This window comes from Macaca nemestrina, chromosome 4, assembly GCF_043159975.1.
Source record: "Macaca nemestrina isolate mMacNem1 chromosome 4, mMacNem.hap1, whole genome shotgun sequence".
Classification (NCBI taxonomy): domain Eukaryota; kingdom Metazoa; phylum Chordata; class Mammalia; order Primates; family Cercopithecidae; genus Macaca; species Macaca nemestrina.
This window is the reverse complement of record NC_092128.1, coordinates 168977805-168998334: the sequence shown is the minus strand read 5'-3', so window position 1 is coordinate 168998334 and position 20530 is coordinate 168977805. Positions and strand designations below refer to the sequence as shown.

The following is a 20530-nucleotide window of genomic DNA, read 5'->3' as shown; positions in this document are numbered from 1 at the left end:
GTGTAGACAGATACCTTAGTTGCCACTGATAACATCCAGTTGCCACTAGATCAAGAAATGGATCGGAATTCTCCAGGGACATTTTCTGCTAAAGAAGAGTTGGTGATGATCTTCCTTTTGGAAGCCTAAATGTAGTTAAACCCTCTTCCTTAGAAGTCCAGAAATTCAATTATTTCAGCTCTCTGTGGAGTGATGAGTCCTGCCAAATTGATTTACAATAATGAAACTAAGTCTCGTTTACAAATCTAAGTGGCAATTGCTAAGTCGACAGAGGAGTGGTAACAGAAAGAGAGATTCTAATTTATCTAGGGGTCTATCCGTGTTTGAACAGATTGTGTGATTTTTGAAACATGATTCAAAAAGGATGTTGATTTTCATTGAAAAGCTTGATGAATCACATATACTTACTTTGTTATTCTATTAGATATTATCTTCCTCATCCCTAGGTAGTGCTACCAGTACAGTGACAGAATTCAAATCCTTATTTTTCCTCTGTTCTAACAGAGCTTTGTAAACACATAGCAATGTTGTAATGCTTCGTAAAAGGGGGTGCCAGTTTCAAGTACTATATCCTAATTACCTCATGGCTAACTCTTTTGTTATTGTTAACAATATTGTTAACTCTTTTTGTTAAATTCAATGACATCTTTTTTCTTTCTCATTCTCTGTGTACTTTTTGCCCTAAATAGCTCTGCATCTTTTTAAGATACACGTTTGTTTTTTCTTGGAGGTTTTTAGTTAGAAAATGCCTGAAATATATAGAGCAACATTTGTTCCTCCGATGGTTAAATTACATTGTCTCCCAAAGTGAGAGATTTTAAGTCTGGACTATACCCAGGAGAATCTAAAAGAGGCACTAATAAGCTCTTGAAGAGCACAGTGGGGTGGTTGTGTATTTATTGAGTCTCACACTTAGGAGAGAAATAGGCTGGATCAAATGAGCCTGGGCATCAAGAGCACGTGGGTGGTCGTTGGTGATACACGCAGTGATGAGTGTGTGTGCTGAGGGTCCTAGACCAGGCTGGCAGGGAAATGAAATGAAGACACTGAAGCCTCCCCTCATAACCGCAGAGAGTGCTGCAGCATCCAGGACCTCGGGGTCATGATGAATAAGCTGGAGTGGATGAAAGGGAGAAGAAGGATGGAAAGGACGAGTTTCTTACCAAAAAGTGGTTTACTGGAGTGCTGTGTCTGAGTATTACATGATCTGAGGTCCATGAGGTCCAGCTTTGGGAGTGTGGAGAGTGAGTGGAGTAGAGGTATAGTCCCATGGTCTTCTGATTCACAGACATTCATCAGCGATAAGTATCTGTTGAGAAAGTGGAAGCCTGGCATCGTGGGAAAGGGGGCATGGGTTCTACAACCACATAGAATGTGTTCAGCAGGAGCCATGTTTTGGGCTCCTCATAGTGTTCAATGTTAGTTCTGTTCCCTTCTCTTGCTTCCACATAGGAAAGACTTTGACCCACTGAGGAATTAGTCATTGTCCTTTGGGTACACTTCTGGGATTTGATAATCAGTTGGGCACTGGATTCTAGTGCATTTGCTAAAAGTAATTAATACCCTGCAAATGGAAGCATGCAGCAAGCGCCTGGGAATGCCTAGTGAAAGGTCAGAATTGAAAGAGTGGAGGAGGCTGTTGACCTTTAGGCATGGATGATATGTCTAAGTGAGAAAGCAAGAAGAGTAGAAGACAAGAGTCTTACTTTATAATCAGAATTATCACAAGAGGAGCCAGTGAGAGGGAAAGAATGATTATCTTGAGGTAGATTGGTGGAAACTGGAGAAGATTGAATTTAAAGAAGAAAAGTGGGCCGAGTTTAGTGGCCCGTGCCTAGAATCCCAGCAACTTGGGAGGCTGAAGCTAGGAGAGTTGCTTGAGGCCAGGAGTTTGAGATCAGCTTGGGCAACGTGGCAAGACCCCTGTCTCTACAAAAAATAATTTAAAAAAAAGTTAGCCAGGCATGTTGGCGTGTGTCGGTGGTCCCAACTACTTGGGAGGCTAAGACAGGAAGGTTGTCTGAGCCCAGGAGGCTGCAGTGAGCTCTGATCACACCACTGCACTCCAGCCTGGGTGACAGAGGGTATCCCCATCTCTCTTAAAAAAAAAAAAAAAAAAAAAAAAAAAGGAAGAATGTGATGTGGCAGAGTAGTCAGAGAACTTGAGGGCTGAGAAGAGACTGATGGCATTTGTTGCTCTTGATCTTGAAACAAAGTTGCAGATTGTTGGAGCAAGGCCAGATGGTAATAGGTTGGAAAGAACAAGTGAGGGGCATGAGAGTGACAGCCCGCAACTCCATTAAGAAGTTATCTGTGAAAATGCCTCTTCCTGTCTTGATAACAGCCTTCCTCACACATGGCTTTCTGAGCATGGTATGTGAAAATAGCATGCTGTATATCTTTACCTTCCCATGTGATTGAAGGTTTTGGTAATGATTGGTGGTTCTTTTGCCTCACCGTACACCAGCCTGGTTGGTATTTTGTCAGCGATTATGTGGTTTTTAAAAAGGCCTGTGTATAACCGTAATTAATTGCATCTCTAAAATCTATCGGGCTTTGAGTTTTGTTTTGTTGTTGTTGTTTTTGTTGTTTGTTTCGTTTTGTTTTGTTTTTAATAAGGCAGAAAGAAAGGAAAGTGTTAGGTGAAAGCAACCAATGAGAATACCTGCATTTTGAAGAAACAAAGTAGGGCATTTAGAATGATCTCTACCGTATCCGCTTTTTCAGCTCCTCTCTCGGGATACAGAGTACTGAACTCAGCTAAACTAGGTTCAGGTCTAAAGGAAACCTCAAATTCATTTCTGTATTAGAATTAATCACACACCTATAAATACAATTTATAATATGAGAACTGCAACAAGAGAAATGGGGGGAGATGAGCAGTTTGCTGACCAATAGGGTTAATGATGGTAACATAGAATCCTCGTGGTATGCCTCCCATTGACTATTAATGACGGTAACATAGAATCCTAGTGCTATGCCTCCCATTGACTAAAATGTGTGTGTTAAGATAGCATGGCGCATAAAACAGTGTACTGCAGTGTCAGTGTATTCAAGCTTATGGTTTCTCTGCTTGGGTTTGTATCTTTGGCTTTAGATTTTCTCCCATAACCCCAACCTGCCCACGTTCAAGTCGCCACTCCTGGAAATATATTCTTGATCTCTCAAATCTGATGCTAAGTCTGTCTTGCCCAACGGTGGCCTCTAGCCACCCATGGCCATTGAGTATTTGAAACCTGGCTAGTCCAAACTATGCTGTGAGTATTAAAAACCCACCAGATATTAAAAAGTTAGTCTGGTAGAAAAAAAAAAAAAAAAGAATGTAGAATGTCTTAATGATGATTATTTACATTGATTGCATGTTGAAATGATGAAATTTAGGATGTACTGGGTTGAAGTATATTAATAAAATTAATTTTACCTGTTTCTTTTTACCTTTTTATGTTAATGTGGCTACAAGAAATTTTAAATTAGGTGTGTGGCCTCTATTATATTTCTGTGAGACAAAGCTGCTCCAAGCTGTTCTGGTCCAGAACTATGTCTCGGTTCTTTTGTATCCTTCATGGACCTGCGTGGAGTGGTATTTAGTAATACTCAGCAGTAGCAGAGATGATCTCTTAAGATTATCAAATTGTGTTAAGTTTTAATTTTTATTCTTGCCTCTCATCCTATGTGCACCTCTCTGGCCAGGAGGCATTTATAATACCACCTTTTAATATTTGGAAATCACTTGATCCGCTTGAGTCATTGTGTTGTTTTCAAATCTAGAACTCTTTCTGCCATATTTTGTAACTTCTATAATTAAACAAAAGGCGAACCCAGAGCAGCTTGGCTCTTAGGGATGTGTGAAAAGGCGCTCAGTCCTTAAGATGGTGCCAAAAGTGACAAATCTATGGGATGACATGCAGGTTTATGGAAGAGAAGCATGAAAATTTTTATTTTTTAAAAGGACAAACCAGCTAGTCACCAAAAGACAGATACTTGATTCTACTTATATGCGGTACCTTTTTGAATTTGAAGAGTCAAATTCAAAAAGATGGAAAACAGAATGGTGGTTTCCAGGTACTGGAGGTGGTGGGATGGGGAGTTGTTTAACGGTGTGCAGGGTTTTAGTTTAGCAAGATGAAAACGGTTCTGGAGATGGAGGGTAGTGATGGTTGTATAACGATATGAATCTACTTAACACTAAACTGTATAATTAAAAGTGGGTAAGCAAAGAGTGTCTTACAGAGCAATCACTTGTAACTTAAAAATTTTAAAAACCTGAAGGAGATTAGTTATAATGGGTGATCTTAAGTAGACCCTAACTGCCCGAAGGAACAGCTGGATCACATCGCTTGAGAGCCTGTTAGAAAAGCAGACTCGGTCCCACCCTAGACTTGTCCAATCAAAACCTGCGTTTTAACAAGGCCCCCAGGTGATTCATAGGCACTTTAAAGCGTGAGAAGCCCTGCTCCTAATGTCATTTGTCAAAGTGTGATCCATGAGCCGCCTGAGTCAGAGCCACTCTGGGGAGTTCTGTTTTCAGGCGCGTCCCAGAACACATAAATCAGATCTGGGCTGTGGAGCTAGACAGAAGATGAATCTTGCAGACTGATCAAGATCCTAGATGATTTTGAAGCATGGTTTGAGTTTGAGAGCCCCTGATCTGGAAAGCTTTAACAACTATTACTCTTACAATTCCATCTTTAATGGATGTTGGAATTATTAAATGCTTGTAACAAGAAGTCCCGTTATTGATAAAATCAAGAATATGACTAATAATGCAGTCAAAAAGAGGCAACAGAAAAAGCACCTATAACTTGTCTTGGGTTGGTTAATGAGGAAGCTGTCATTCAAAATTAGTAGACTATTGTAACACTTCTTGGGGTCCTGAACATTGGAATCAGAGTCGGGTTTCAGAGTTGAGCTGTTTCTGTCATTAGCTTTGTGCAAACCTCATCAGGCTCAAGAGTCCTCATTTGTAAAGGGGAATGAATTCTCTGACCAGTTAGTTTACATTCCTGAGACAAGGTTAAATTTGGAAAGCAAAGAGTTTTCAGTATATATGTGATAATTTTGAAATTCTTGAATTTTTAAAAAAGAATTTAAATGCCGCATTACTTAAATTATTTTCTAAAGAAATAGTCAAACCAAACCCTGTCTAGTTATTAATAGATACCGCAGATGAGATGCCTGAGTTGGTAAGCTCTTTTTTTTTTTTTTTTGAGACAGAGTCTGGCTCTTTCGCCCAGGCTGGAGTGCAGTGGCATGATCTCGGCTCACTGCAAGCTCCGCCTCCCGGGTTCACGCCATTCTCCTGCCTCAGCCTCCCGAGTAGCTGGGACTACAGGCGCCCGCTGCCACGACCGGGTTTTTGTATTTTTAGTAGAGATGGGGTTTCACCGTGTTAGCCAGGATGGTCTCGATCTCCTGACCTCGTGATCCACCCGCCTCGGCCTCCCAAAGTGCTGGGATTACAGGTGTGAGCCACTGTGCCTGGCCAGTAAGCTCTTTTTAACTCTAGTTATTTTCAACTACAATAATTTTATAGACTTTTTTTTAAGGCTAGAATGTTGATGTGGAATCAAATAGGTATGCCTGTATGTATGGTAGATGCATCTGACAGGGATCACTTGACTTGAACATGCCCTGACAATGATCCTGTGTGGCAGGCTTACCTGCATCCAAGTTCTGAGTTAAGAAATCAGGAGCGGGCTGGGCGGGGTAGCCGGTGCCTGTAATCCCAGCACTTTGGAAGGCCGAAGTGGGGCGGATCATTTGAGGTCAGAAGTCCAAGACCAGCCTGGTCAACATGGCAAAACCCCGTCTCTACTAAAAATAGAAAAATTAGCTGGGCATGGTGGCGCAGGCCTGTAGTCCCAGCTACTTTGGAGGCTGAGGCAGGAGAATTGCTTGAATCCAGGAGGTGGAGGTTGCAGTGAGCCAAGATCACGCCAGTGCACTCCAGCCTGGGCAACAGAATGAGACTCTGTTTCAGAAACAACAACAACAACAACAACAAAAACCCAAAACAAAAAAATGACAAAGAAATCCAGGAATGGCCAACCCAGAGAGCCATTCCTTATCTGTAAGGAACATCTGAGCCCTCATCTCCTTCCATGGAACATGGGCCACGCCGGGGATTGAGACCGTTTGTTAAGAGTTAAGTGAAAGTTGCCAGGTGGAGATTGTTAGGGGCAGGGGTGTTAAGTGAAAATGCTGTAGAGACCACATGCCTTTTGCAAGCGGCTGCGGTTCTTCTGTCCGACCCACCACCACTGGACTCTCTCCCCTGTATGCAAGCCCCCAATAAAACCCTATGAGACATAGAGTTCACTAGCTCTGGGGCTCTTGAACCTGGTGCCATCCACATTGGAGTCAATAGGAGTTTGGGATGACACCTTATTCTATGAAATTTTATATGAAGCCATAAAATTTTCTTTCAAATAGACTTTATATTTTACAACAGTTTTAAATTTACAGAAAAATTGAGAGGATAGTCCAGAGAGTTTCCATATGCTTTGCATCCGGTTTTCCCCATTGTTAACATCTTATATTAATAAGGTACATATGTTGCAGTCAGTAAACAATTTTGATACCTTGTTACTTATTCAGATGTCCTTACTTTTTGTCTAATGTCCTTTCTGTGTTCCAGGATGCCATCCAGGAAGGCACATTATCTTTAGTTGTCAGGTCACCTTAGCCTCCTTTCCTCTTGGCTGTGACAGTTTCTTAAAGTTTTCTTGTTTTTTAATGACCTTACTGGTTTTGAAAGGTACTGGTCACATAATTTGTAGGAATTGTCTCATGCTTTGCCTGGGGTTATTGGTTTTAAGAAGGAAGACCGCAGAGGTAAAATGCCCATTTCATCACATCATATTAAGAATACATATTTGTCAACATGATACAGCCCTGTTGGCATTGACCGTGATCACCTGGCTCTGGTGGTGTTTGTCGAGTTTCTCCACTTGAAAGTTACTCTTTTTCCCACTTTGTGTGCTCTACTCTTTGGAAGGAAGTCGATTTGCACAGCCCACAATTAAGGAGCAGAGAATTATGCTTCATTTTCTTGAGGGCAGAGTGTCTACATAAATTATTTGGAATTCTTCTGTACAGGAGATTTGTCTCTTTTTTCCTATTTATGTATTCATTCAGTCAGTCATTTAGACTCATGGATATTTACATTGTACTTTGATTTATAATCCAGTACTACTTTATAATTTTTATTGCTCAAATTATTCCAGCTTTAGCTATTAGAAGCCCTTTCAGTTGGTTCCCAGGCTGGGTATGGTGGCTCTTGCCTGTAATCCCAATACTTTGGGAGGCTGAGGCAGTAGTGGATTGCTTGAGGCCAGGAATTTGAGACCAGCCTGGGCAACATGGCATAACCCCGTGTCTACTAAAAATACAAAAAAAGTGCTGGTGGTGGTAGCATGTGCCTATAGTCCCAGCTACCGGAGAGGCTGAGGTGGGAGGATCACCTGAGCCCAGGAAGTCAAGGCTGCAGTGAACTGTGATCGTGCCATTGCACTCCAGCCTGGGAGACAGAGTAAGACTCTTTCTTTAAAAAAAAAAAAAAAAGTTAAAATATGTCTTTTTAAAAGCTGCAAGACTGCTAACATTTATTTATTTATTTATTTATTTATTTATTTATTTATTTATTTTTGAGGCAGAGTCTCACTCTGTCACCTAGGCTGGAGTACAATGACACAATCTCAGCCCACTGCAACCTCTGTTTCCCAGGCTCAGGCGATTCTCCTGCCCCAGCCTCCCGAGTAGCTAAGATTACAGGCACCTGCCACCATGCCCAGCTAATTTTGTATTTTTCGTAGAGACGGCGTTTCACCATTTCACCATGTTGGCCAGGCTGGTCTTGAACTCCTGGCCTCAGGTGATCTGCTTACCTCGGCCTCCCAAAGTGCTGGGATTATAGACATGAGACACCATGCCTGGCCATAAATACTTATTTTGTTCCCTTTTTTTTTTTAAGTAAATCCTTTGCACTATTTTTATTATTTTAAGACCAGTGTTATTCAGAGCCTGGGTTAAACACTATTCTTTTTTTTTTTTTTTTTTTTTTTTTTTTTTGAGACAGAGTCTTGCTCTGTCACCCAGGCTGCAGTGCAGTGGTACGATGATCTTGGCTCACTACAAAGTCCGCCTCCCTGGTTCAGGAGATTCTTCTGCCTCAGCCTCCCGAGTAGCTGGGACTATAGGCATGCACCACCACGCCCAGCTAATTTTTGTATTTTTGGTAGAGACAGAGTGTCACCATATTGGCCAGGCTGGTCTCCAATTCCTAACCTCGTGATCCACCCACCTGGGCCCCCCAAAGTGCTGGGACTACAGGCATGAGCCACCACTCCCGGCCAGCACTCTTCTGTCCTGTACTCGCTTTGCCATCTACGTATGTATATTGGATGTATATGAGGCTGGATCTGTACTTGGAAAAGTTGGAGAGATGATTTAGGTAAAACTTTTAGTTTTCACTTCTTTTGCCTTTTTGCTTGTCTTGATCCATTTAGTTTCTGCCATCTGGCAAATAGTTCTCATCTGAAGAATCCCATCTGTTAGTTCTCACTATTATCCGGTAATAGTTACAGTGAAATGCTGGTGACGACAACAGCCACTTTTTAAAAGGATGTGTAATTCACCCTCGTGTCCTCTTTGAGAACCCAGTAACTGCCCACACTCTGAAGCTAAAACCATAACAGTTCTATCACATGGAAAGTTTGTTGAGAAATGTTTGCCTGCTTCTGTGAAGTAATTGTCCCGTCTCTTGAGTACAGATGCCTCCCAGGAAAATTTTTCCAGCCTATTTGTTAATGCAAAAGTTACAAAAGATCAGTATATAATGAACACGTTCAAGAAAAAAAAATTTGCGAAGAGTCTGAAATGGTAAAATAAAAAATCACTTAAGAAAACATTTATCTGCAGCTATCATTTTCATATACACATATCTAGTGTATATAAGTTAGTAAGTACATAATTCTGGCAAGTTCTACCTGTCTACACATCTACACAGAAAAATTAGGAAAGTCTTGTCCAGACTTTTCCATCATCTTCAGTATAAAGCATCTTCTAGCTGTTCGAATAGAAAAAAGCTGGATTCTTGACTCCTTTCTATTTGGTTCTTTTTTTTTTTTTTTTTTTTTGAGACAGAGTCTCGCTCTGTCTCCCAGGCTGGAGTGCAGTGGTGTGATCTCGCGATCTTGGCTCACTGCAACCTCCACCTCCCGGGTTCACGCCGTTCTCCTGCCTCAGCCTCCCGAGTAGCTGGGACTACAGGTATACCCGCCACCACGCCTGGCTAATTTTTTTGTATTTTTAGTAGAGACAGGGTTTCACTGTGTTAGCCAGGATGGTTTCAATCTCCTGACCTCGTGATCCACCCACCTCGGCCTCCCAAAGTGCTGGGATTACAGGCGTGAGCCACCACGCCTGGCTCTGTTTGGTTCTTTAGATCTGACCTTGAGACAACATCCAGAATCTGAGAACTACTCACCGTCTCTACTGCTGTCATCCTGGTCCAAGTCATCGTCATCTCCCACCTGGATTCATGCCAGAGCCCGCTTCCTGGTCTTCTCACTTCTAGTCTTGACCCCTAGGGCAAGAATGATTAGCTTAGAAAACCACCCCAGAGCCTTCCAGCATTACTCCGAGTTGGACAATGTTTGAGGCCCGTTTAAGTTGGACGGTTGGACTGTTCAGAGTTGGACAATGTGTAAGGCCCCGTGCAGTCAGCTGTGCCTGTCCTGTCCTGGCTCTCACTCACTCACTTGCCTATGGATCTCCTCCACATCATTCCTCCACGACAGCACTGATCTCCTTGCTCTTCTGTGAGCTCACCAGGCATGCATCAGCCTCAAGACTTTGTGTAGTATTTATTGCTTCCTCTGGGTAGAATATTCTTCCCTTTGATTCTGAGTATTTTGTTCCCTCACTTCCTCAAGTCTTCACTGAAATGTCCTATTTTCAAGTAGGCATTCCCTGACCACCCTATTTAAAATTTCACCCCTCAGAAAAAACATACAAAAAAAACCCCATCCCCTTTCTCTGCTTTATCTATGTAACATTTATTGCCATCTAACAGACACTATATTTTATGCTTTTTTATCGCTTCCCCCCAGGATCATATATCATTTTATTGGTTTTGTTCACTGCTGTATTCTTAGCACTGAGACATAATTGTAAGTATGCAGTGAAGAGTTAGTGGATAAAGGACTGTGACTGCCAGAGGGGACTCAGGAAACACCCCCTCACAGCCAGGACCCTCACTCAATGCAAGAGTTGAAAGAGGCGATCACTCTGATTCTCTGCTTCTCCACTCGTAGGGCCTCCATCCCACTGTGTTGATTGCTGTCATGTATTCACCTCATCATAAGCAGTACTCACGTGCCAGACAGTACCATGTCATCTCTGCGGGGCCACAACTAGGTAGTGATGGTGTAATGAAAATAAAACCCCAATGTCTTCAGTAGGTACCAAATGGGTGATTAGTAAATGATGAAGAGTAGCTGTTGCTCTTTTGATTACTATGATTATTATTATGAGAAACTATGGTGGTTGATGAGATACTGGGGAGAAGGATACTATTAATATATAATTTATTGAGCAACTTTGTTCTGGGCACTGAGTTGAGTGCTTTATGGATATTAATTCATTTAGTTCTGCCAGTTCTGCCATTTACTCTATGTGTGACCTGGACTGTTACATAACCTCTCAGTCTCACCTTCTCTTTTTTTTTTTTTTTTTTTTTTCAAAAACACAGTCTCGCTCTGTCACCCAGGCTGGAGTGCAGTGGCACAGTGCCAGCTCACTGCAACCTCCACCTCCCGGGTTCAAGCGATTCTCCTGCCTCAGCCTCCTGAGTAGCTGGGATTACAGGCATGCACCACCACGCCTGGCTAATTTTTTTGTATTTTCAGTAGAGATGGGGTTTCACCATATTGACCAGGCTGGTCTCGAACTCCTGACCTTGTTATCTGCCTGTCTCGGCCTCTCAAAGTGCTAGGATTACAGGCTTGAGCCACCGTGCCCGGCCCTCACCTTCTCTTATAAAGTGAGATCATTGTAGCTGCTTTGGTGTGGTTCTGAGGACGGTGAGAGAAGATGCACATGACGTACTGAGGGTAATGGCAGGCACATGGTTCAGAGTTACTGACACTACTGATGTTTTATCTTCACTAGGCAGATCCGGGCCCATAGCACAAGGAAACCGAGACTTTGGCGTTTTACAGTAATTCCAGTGCCAGAACACTTCCCCCGCTTTCTTGAATCATCTTTACCTCTTGAGAGATGAGGAAGAGAGGGCGCACCTTGGGCAGAAGTCCAAAGACCTCAGGCATTTTTGGCCCTTCATTCCCATGATTCTGGCCAACATCATTTTAGTCCCCAGCAGTTCATAGAAATATTGTCTTTTAATCTGATATTTGAATAATCTGTGTCTTGAAGACCCTGCATATGGCTCTGGAATCTTTTACATTAATCTACTCAATCCCACTCTGACGCTCAAAACTTTAGCAGTCTGGTTTTTTTTTTTTTTAATTATTTTAATATCTTGATTTTAAACATTTATTTTTAGAGATAGGGTCTCTCTAAGTTATGCAGGCTGGCCTCAAATTCCTGGGCTCAAGTGATCCTCCCACCACAGCCTCTCAAATAGCTGGGATGACACCCCTAGGTGCCGCCATCCTGGCAGCAGTGTCAGTTTTGAGACATCTTTCCCTTCTCATTTCTCCAAGTGTCTTGGATTGGGGAGTTACTGTGGTTTTAGTTGCAGTACTTTTTACTCTGAATTCTGTCTTCTTCCTGGAATTCTGTCTGTCTTTTGAAAAGACAGCATAAAGAAATCGAAAAATATACTTTAAATTCCATAGCGTGGGAGCCTCTGCTACTCGCCTGTTTGATATTCATTCCCATTTTTTCCTTTCTAAAAGAATTCCAGATTTTTTTTTGTTCAGGGTGACAATGCCCTCTGCTGAAAATACTTTCACAGATTCCCTTGCAGGTGTGTGTAGCCAGATCATAGTAATGGCATATATGGCCTCAGTGGGATTTGCTGAGGAGTATGTCCCTCCCAAGTAACAGAGCAAAGCTTTATTAGAGGAAAATAAACAACAGAAAACCTTTCACCTTTGTCTTGTTTCCCCTGCCTTCTGCCTGGAACTTGGACACAAAGTCTTGAATTTCTGTGACCATTTTGTGACCATAAAACACGAGGATAAAACCAACGTGCTAAGGATGGCAATACAGAAAGATGGGAATACCCTGGTCCCTGATGGCATCATGGAATGTCTGCGGTGGCCCTAGCTTCAATGTCACTTCTTAGGTGAGATACACAATCCTACCGTGTGTTTAAGCCAGGTTTGACATGTGGTCTGTTCTCTGCCGCCGAATGCATTCCCAGCTGTTCTGTGTGGCTTGCTAGCTCATTTAAGTCGAGTTTTATTGTCCAACTGACCACATTGTGGATTATAATATTAAAGTACTTCACAGTCTAAAAGTGAACTACTTTTGTAAAAGCCAAAGGAAATGGGCCAAATGAACCATTTTGAACAGAGTTTAAATGAGTGAGTTGAGTTACCACTCTTGGATGGAGAACTGGAGACCTGGATTTTCAGTCTAGTTCTACTGCCAGTTGGCTCTGTGGGCAAGTCACCTGACCTGGGCTCTTTTCCTCCCATCTGCACAATGAGGTAATTTGAGCTAGACAGTCCTCTCAAAGACCACCAAGGAGCTAGCAGATTGAGGCCTGCAGACTCCTATTGAATTTGCCATCCTTGTTCACCTTGCCAAGACTTCATAGCCAAGAAGACAGACCCAGATTTTGTTCATTAGCTTTGAAAACTCCCTTTCAGTTGTGGGGGGGGTGTGTGTGTGGTGTGTGACATGTGTTTTGAATATAAATTGTGAATTGTTTAAGCAAGAAACCAGGTTGTATGTTTAGCAATAAGCATGCGTAGTGTATATTGATGAATTTATCCGCTGGAAATAAATGGTGCCAAATTTCCTAAAGTTTGCCGTAAACAGGAACATGATTTCTCATTATGATGCTTAATTTGTTTTGGTCTTTGATCTCTTATACCAGAATTCTGTTACGAACTTTTTTTACCTGAAAGATCAAAGCAAATAAACAGAAGCATTTGTAAAAAAATAAGGTATACGTGGCTGTGGAGAGAAACTCAGGTATATACGATCATAGTCTTTTTAAAATTAACAAACTTTGTTTTTAAAAACAAAGTAGTATAAGTTCACAGCAAATTTGAGTAGAAAATACCGTTTCCATATACCTGTTGTCCTAGCAAAGATTTTTAAGTACAATATTTTTTAATTAAAAAAAGAAAATATAAACCATGCGAAGCCAGTTGGTGAAAAAGGCTTCATTATATTTTAGCACTCTTAACTCTTATTAAAAATTTTTTAAAACAGATTTTTGCGGTTGAATCGCTTACAATTTCTGATGTGTAGCATTCTAACATGTTTCATCAAATTTTAAAAGTAACATAAGCAGTGCTGTCCACTGCTAAATTTTATTTTAATGTTAGAATACAGTGAAGTTTTTGTTTTGCCATTAGTCCTGAGAGCTTATTAAATAACCAGTTTTAATCCTTTAAAAAACCATTGTCATTTTGAGGAACACATTTCTTAGCTCTGTGCAATATAAGAAACTAAGACATCGTGGCAGTATCAAATGAAATGTTTTGCAAGTTAGAAGGTTCAGTAGCCACTTATAAACATAATGAACGATTGTTATAGTCAGACTAATGCAGAAATACAGGTGTTGGGGGCAGGGTGGGTGGGTGAGCAGACTTGGTCCACAAGTAGTAGTTTGCCAACCTCTGTCCTAAACACAAGTTCAAGAATATGGTTCTCTTGGATAGATTTTCTGCCAGATGAAAGTAAGAATAACATCCTTAGCTAATGAACTCCTAATATCCAAGGCAACTTTTATTTGATACAGGCTTTTAAGAAAAGCTTGTTTACCAACTCCTCATTAAAAATGCTCAGACTGGCTGGTCATGGTGGCTCATGTCTGTAATCCCACACTTTGGGAGGCTGAGACTGGCAGATCGCTTGACCCTAGGAGTTCACGACCAGCCGGGCAACATATCTAGACCCTGTCTCTGCAAAAAGTAAAATAATTAGCTGGGCATGATGGGGCACACCTGTAGTCGCAGCTACTCAAGAGGCCGAGGTGGGAGGATTGCATCACCCCAGGAGGTCGGGGCTGCAGTGAGCCCTTGATCCAACCACTACATTCCAGCCAGGGTGACAGAGTGAGACCTTGTCTCAAAATACACAAAAAGATTAATGCAGTACATGTCCTTTTGGTGAATAAGTAAATATGTCTTGGTAACTTTAGCTTTGCATTATGATCTAGTCCTCAGCAGATTGACTAAGGGCAGATAAAACAAGTTGATTTGGTGGTGGTGTTTGGCACTTACTGTCTGGTTTATGCCCCCAAGAACTCTGGCAGGCCAAGGTCGAGTGGATCTGATCCCTGCTCTGGCTCTTCTCACGAACTGATTTAGTAGCTTTGGGCCAGCATTAATTTTTTTAAACTCTTTGACCTATTTGTACATGATAGGCATGTAATTTTTCGAATAATTACTCATTAAATAGAAAAGCATCACTTCTTAGTTTAGACATTTGCAAATACGGCTGAGCAGAGCTGACAGATGAGGTGAGCATCTTCAGGTCACAGGTCACTTGTGGCCTCCTGTAACCTAGAAAATCGGGATGCCTCAGACATCAGGTGTTCTTCCAAGCAGCTAGGGTTGGTCCCTGACCTCAGAAACCCTGAGAGCCCCCAGAAACCCTGAGAAATGCACCTGGGAATGGTATTTGTTTTAGATGAGATTACCTTTACTTTCCATTCTCCAGCCCTTCTTGTGTTTTTGTGTTTTCTTTTACATCATCCTATATAAAAGAGAAATGTGATATCATTTGCATTACCTTGTTATTTCTTTCCTTGTAATTTATATCTTAATGCTTATCTCTGGGGCTAGGTTATAATCTCCCGAGGTAGGTGGCCTTAGGTTTCTTGGCAGAGATTCCTCCCCTGGGAAGTGAGGGTTATAAAAGAACCTGTGATGTGGCCCTGTGGAGCCGCATGGGATGGGTGCTCAGTACTCACTGATTTCTTCCCTGCAAAGTGACACCTGCAGTCTTTGGGGTATCATGTCTCATAATTTTTGCATTCCCTGCAACACACACTATACTGCTATGGGCAGCGTCGATCATTTTAAAGACTTAAGGAATGACAAGATACAGTGCTTATTCTCCCCTATGATTTGCTTAGATTTTTATCTAAATAGTACTTACTGAAATAAGTACTTCAGTATCACGATACATCTTATGTGTTTGAGCTAGAAACAGACTAAAGTTTAAACACCTTTATGAGAATGCAAAGTTACTTCCTTCCCCTTCTTAGGGCTTTTCATCCCTCTTTATGTTGCATTTCAGGAAGTGTCCTGTAGCTTACTATGAAGGAAGGACATTGGTTCCTATCTTTGCTGGTGTGTGGACAATCTGTATTCTTTGCTCCGTGGGAATTGTGGGTTTATGTGTATTCTTGCATGTTTTGCTGGAAGGACCACAGTGACCTACTTGGTGGTCTCCCTGCTTTCATGGTTTCACTATGCTGGTCTATCCTTCACTTAATTATAGAGTTTCTCTGGGGTCGGGTGGAAACTTTTGGCCTATGTTGCTTCTTCCAAAATGGCATCCAAAACCTAAGCCTCTTTAAAATTAGAGTCCAACATGCTTCCCCCATGCTACTTCCTTCTGGACTCCCTTTGCCACTTCCTTTGTGCTCCAGCCATGATGGGCTGCAAGTACGCCTTGCTGGTTCTTTTCTCTTTCTTTGCACGGAGGCTCCCTCATTTTGAAGGGTCTTTTGCTACCCATCCATCCATCCATTTGGATTCTATAATAGAGTTCTTCATGTTTGCCAGAACTAGGCCATTGTGGGGTTATAATGGCAAGTAAGACAGATTCTTTTTTTTTTTTTTTTTTTTTTTTGAGATGGAGTCTTGCTCTGTGGTCCAGGCTGGAGTGCAGTGGTGCAATCTCGGCTCACTGCAAGCTCCACCTCCTGGGTTCATGCCATTCTCCTGCCTCAGCCTCCTGAGTAGCTGGGACTACAGGCGCCCGCCACCACTCCCGACTAATTTTTTTCGTAGTTTTAGTAGAGACGGGGTTTAATCATGTTAGCCAGGACGGTCTCGATCTCCTGACCTCGTGATCCACCAGGCTCAGCCTCCCAAAGTGCTGGGATTACGGGCGTGAGCCACGGCGCCCGGCCAAGCAAGACAGATTCTATCCTTATATCATGAAAGTTCAATTCATTTCCCATGTGGCATACTACTTCTCACCATTCAGATTCATGTTATTTCTTCTTTGAGGTTTTTCCCACTGCACGGAAGATATTGGCCTGGCACTTTCCTCATCTCTATTACAGAATTTAACTTGTTCATTCATCAACAGATATTTATTGCCTACTAAGTGCAAGAATCTTTGCTAAAAACTGGGAATATTGCAGTGAACAAAACGAAAATTAAGTTTACAGCTTACATATAATGTGCTAATTATCTGTCTTTTACGTTAGACTGAGTTCATGTAGGACTTTATGTAATATCTTTATATCTTCAGTATCAGAAGTGCCTGGAAATAATTTTCATGATATAAATTTTCTTTAAAGATATAGCAAAAGTCTGAGGAACAGTTTTCAGAACTAAAATGAATTAAACTCTCTCTTTCTCTCTTATGCGCGTTATGTAAACATATATATAAAATACAATTTTGGGGTTTTTGCCTAGGAAGTAGAAAAATGCTAAAATCTCTATTTGATTTACAAGCAGATTAAAATGTCCGAGAAAGAGAAGTAGACAGGGATTTCTATTGATTTTGCTCAAATGCTCACCTAGACAATGTCAATATTTGTATTTTACCCCCCGTTATAATAGAATGGTAATTGGTTCTCTAGTTAAGCAGCTTTTTAGGATTAATTTTGAAGCAAGAGATTCAGATTAATTAAGGGAGAATTTCACTGCAGCATTTAGGAATTACTTTAACCGTCAAATTTGGTGTGGCAAGAAACTGAGTTGCTTAAGGAGGCCAGACATAACATTCTAAAGGTAGTAGGGTCTCGATTGGGTTGCTTAGGCATTGAAAGGCTGTTTTAACTTGTCTTGAAGTCTGTCTTTCTTTGATGCCTTCTCTGCGGTAAGAACACTGTGATACAGATGGAATGACGGGAAGTAGTTTTCCTTTCTTTCAGTTGGTGAGTTTGTAAGCGATGCCCTTCTCGTTCCTGACAAGTGCAAATTCTTACACCAGGAGAGGATGGATGTTTGCGAAACTCATCTTCACTGGCACACCGTCGCCAAAGAGGTACCAGCCCATAAATTCTTTCTTATTGCAAAGTGAAGATTTCCTGGGGACATACCTAATAGCATTTTAGAGGGTATTTTGAGGCAACAGCTATGTTAATAAGTTATTTAAGAAAAAAACCCAATGCTACTATCTGTAAACCAGATTTTAGTTTTTAGAGTGATTTTAGGTTCACAGCAACATCGAATGGAAAGTAAGAGTTCCCGTGTACCCCCTGTCCCCACACATGCACAGCCTCCCCATCCGTGAATATTTTTAAAAAGTCAAAAATAGGGCCAGTTGAACTAGATTCATTATGTGCCTGTGTCGTGTTTCGCAACTTAAAAATAAAAGTGGTCTGTGCCATGCCTTATAATTTAAAAATATAATCTTTAATAGTCACAACTTTAAAGTTTACCCTTCAGACTATTTTTATTCACCTGTTTTTTCTTTTGTCATATATAATTTTTTAATAATTTAACCTTTTCCCCTGTTATCTATTAGTGAATACGGTGGTAGAACAGTGAGGTAGCTTGTTTGTACCAGCCTGAAAGCTCCAGTCAGAATTCAGTTTCTAAGTTATCCTGTCCAATTTTATATACGTAAGGCCACGCATACTATCTTGAGTTTTCCACAGGGTGAGTCTGACCGAGCACTTGGTTGACCTCTGCTTTTGGCTAAGCCAATAAAAGATACAAGATACTTAGCATGAAAAGGCCACTGTGTAGTGTGACCACCTTCATAGCTAGCTGTGTCCCTTTGATAGTTTTTCTAATAATTTCATATAGTTTATTTGTGGTAAGATCAGTCTACTAGAATTAGGCACCTTTGTCAAGCTCCCTAGGGCTTCACTTGGGTCAATTTTGATCCCCTGTCCCTCCCCGGCACATGTGTGGAGACATTTTTGGTTATCACAACTTGAGGGAGTGGTGTTACTGGCATCTGATAGTGTCCAGAGGCCAAAGGTTCTGCTAAACATCCTACAGCCAACAGGATAACCACCCTCCACCCCCAAGAATTATCCAGTCCAAAACATCAGTAGTGCTGGGGTTGAGAAATCTGATCTAGCTTAGCTTAACCATTGTATCCTAGCTTTATAGCTGTTAGGCAGAAAATACCACGGAAGATTTAGCATTATTTGTTGCCTCTTACAAAATAATACATTTGGATTCACTGTAGAATAAAATTTTCATTATATAAAAATGTGTTTTGGAGGTTTAAGAGCTTGCTGAGTTTAAGAAAACCAAATAAGTTGAAGTCCAGCTACCTATTTGATAACCTCATTTTTTATTCCTTCTGTGTTTTCATAAGAAAAATCCTTTGTCTCTAAGAAACAAAAATGACTCCCGTAAGGTCAAAATACAGTCTCTAATATTTTCATTGTTTACCTTTGTGTATTGAATTATTAATCCTTCATTTATCACTAGTGGATGCTCTCAGAGCTTTATGCTAATCTAGATTTGTGCAAATTTAGCAAATCCCAAAAAACAAAAAAACATTCAAGGAGAAATCTCTAATGACTGTAAGTTCTGATGCATAGTGGCTGCAGGGGATAATTTCTTCTCTTCTCAGGATTGTTTTAGAGTAACAAAGTGAACCAAGAGAGTCAGAATTTCTAGGATAAGGCAGGTCCATGTGAGAGAAACTTCCATCTGTAAGGGAGGTAGGAGTGAGCTGGGGATCTACCTGGATACACGAATTAAGCTAGAAAGCATTAATTCTCTGGTATCTATTCGCCAGTGGAACCTTCTACATCTTATTTCTCAATTAGTTTTCTTTCCAGTTGTTCGTATAAACCTCTATTATATAACATCATGGTCTTATTAAATAAATAATAATCTTAAGAAAAAAAAGAGTACCAAAGCGTAACCCATGCTAAAAAAAAATCCTGTTGTGAATTCACTCAAAAAGCAAATGATCTTTTCCTTTGTGAAATTGGTTCCTAATATATTGGGTCTGCCTGTTGATTATTTTATGTGGAGTTTTCTTACAATGAAACACATCTACTCTACCACTCCCTGTTTTCTCCCCACACTTTGTAGACGTGCAGTGAGAAGAGCACCAACTTGCATGACTACGGCATGTTGCTGCCCTGCGGAATCGATAAGTTCCGAGGGGTAGAGTTTGTGTGTTGCCCACTGGCTGAGGAAAGTGACAATGTGGATTCTGCTGATGCGGAGGAGGATGACTCGGATGTCTGGTGGGGCGGAGCAGACACAGACTATGCAGACGGGAGGTAAGGTGGCCTTTGTGTTCAGCCTCAGAGATGCTGAAACATCGTGCACAGAGTATTTGTATCCTGTAAATGAATCTTTCTGTTTATCACTAAAAAGGTCTCTGCCCACTCCCATCAAAGTCTGCTGTTATGCAAAAAATCTTAACTATCACTTTTTATGGCATCCTGTTGAATTAATAATAATGTCAATCACCCATCACAGAGTTAGTTTTAACTGTTTAATATTAAACTTGGGATCAAAATCCCACTGGTAGCTATCATAGGTTACTGGTGGTTCTAACAGGGAGTTGAAATAATAATGGCATTCTGTTTTGGTCATTAATTTTTAAATATTTTTTAAATGCTATCTGGGATTGTCCGTCATTAGTTCAAGGTGAATTTTTGTTAAGAAAGGTTTGGTTTGAGATTTTGGGGGTTTTGTGTGTGGATGTGTAAGGTTTTTTTTGGGGGGGGGGGGTTTTGCCTTTTATCATCTTTTCCTTCATTGTGGAAGTCAAAGGCATTAATAAATGCTTGATGCTTGTTAATTTTTTTTAACTACCTTTGATTTCATGATTGTAAAGAAATCTGTTTTCACCTCTTTTTCTTATGGAGCTTAGTCCCATTACTTCTTACCTGATTCTCATTCTTTTTTTTTTGAGACGGAGTCTTGCTCTGTCGCCCAGGCTGGAGCGCAGTGGCACAATCTCAGCTCACTGCAAGCTCCGCCTCCCGGGTTCACGCCATTCTCCTGCCTCAGCCTCCCGAGTAGCTGGGACTACAGGCGCCCACCATCTCGCCTGGCTAATTTTTGTATTTTTATTGGAGACGGGGTTTCACCGTGTTAGCCAGGATGGTCTTGATCTCCTGACCTCGTGATCCGCCTGCCTCGGCCTCCCAAAGTGCTGGGATTACAGGCGTAAGCCATTGTGCCCAGCCCTCATTCTTAATTGAAGG

At 41.3% G+C, this 20530-nt stretch overlaps 1 protein-coding gene across 6 annotated transcripts in view; it reads left to right on the top strand.

Annotated features, from left to right (window-relative positions):
* AP (amyloid beta precursor protein) overlaps nt 1-20530 on the top strand; it is a 291200-nt gene that overhangs the window by 100460 nt on the left and 170210 nt on the right. For all 6 annotated transcript variants that reach the window (XM_011726341.3, XM_011726340.3, XM_011726339.3 and 3 more), the window contains exons 4-5: nt 17267-17379; nt 19401-19594. In XM_011726341.3, the coding sequence (XP_011724643.1) occupies nt 17267-17379; nt 19401-19594 (307 nt within the window). The remainder of the gene's footprint in view (nt 1-17266; nt 17380-19400; nt 19595-20530) is intronic.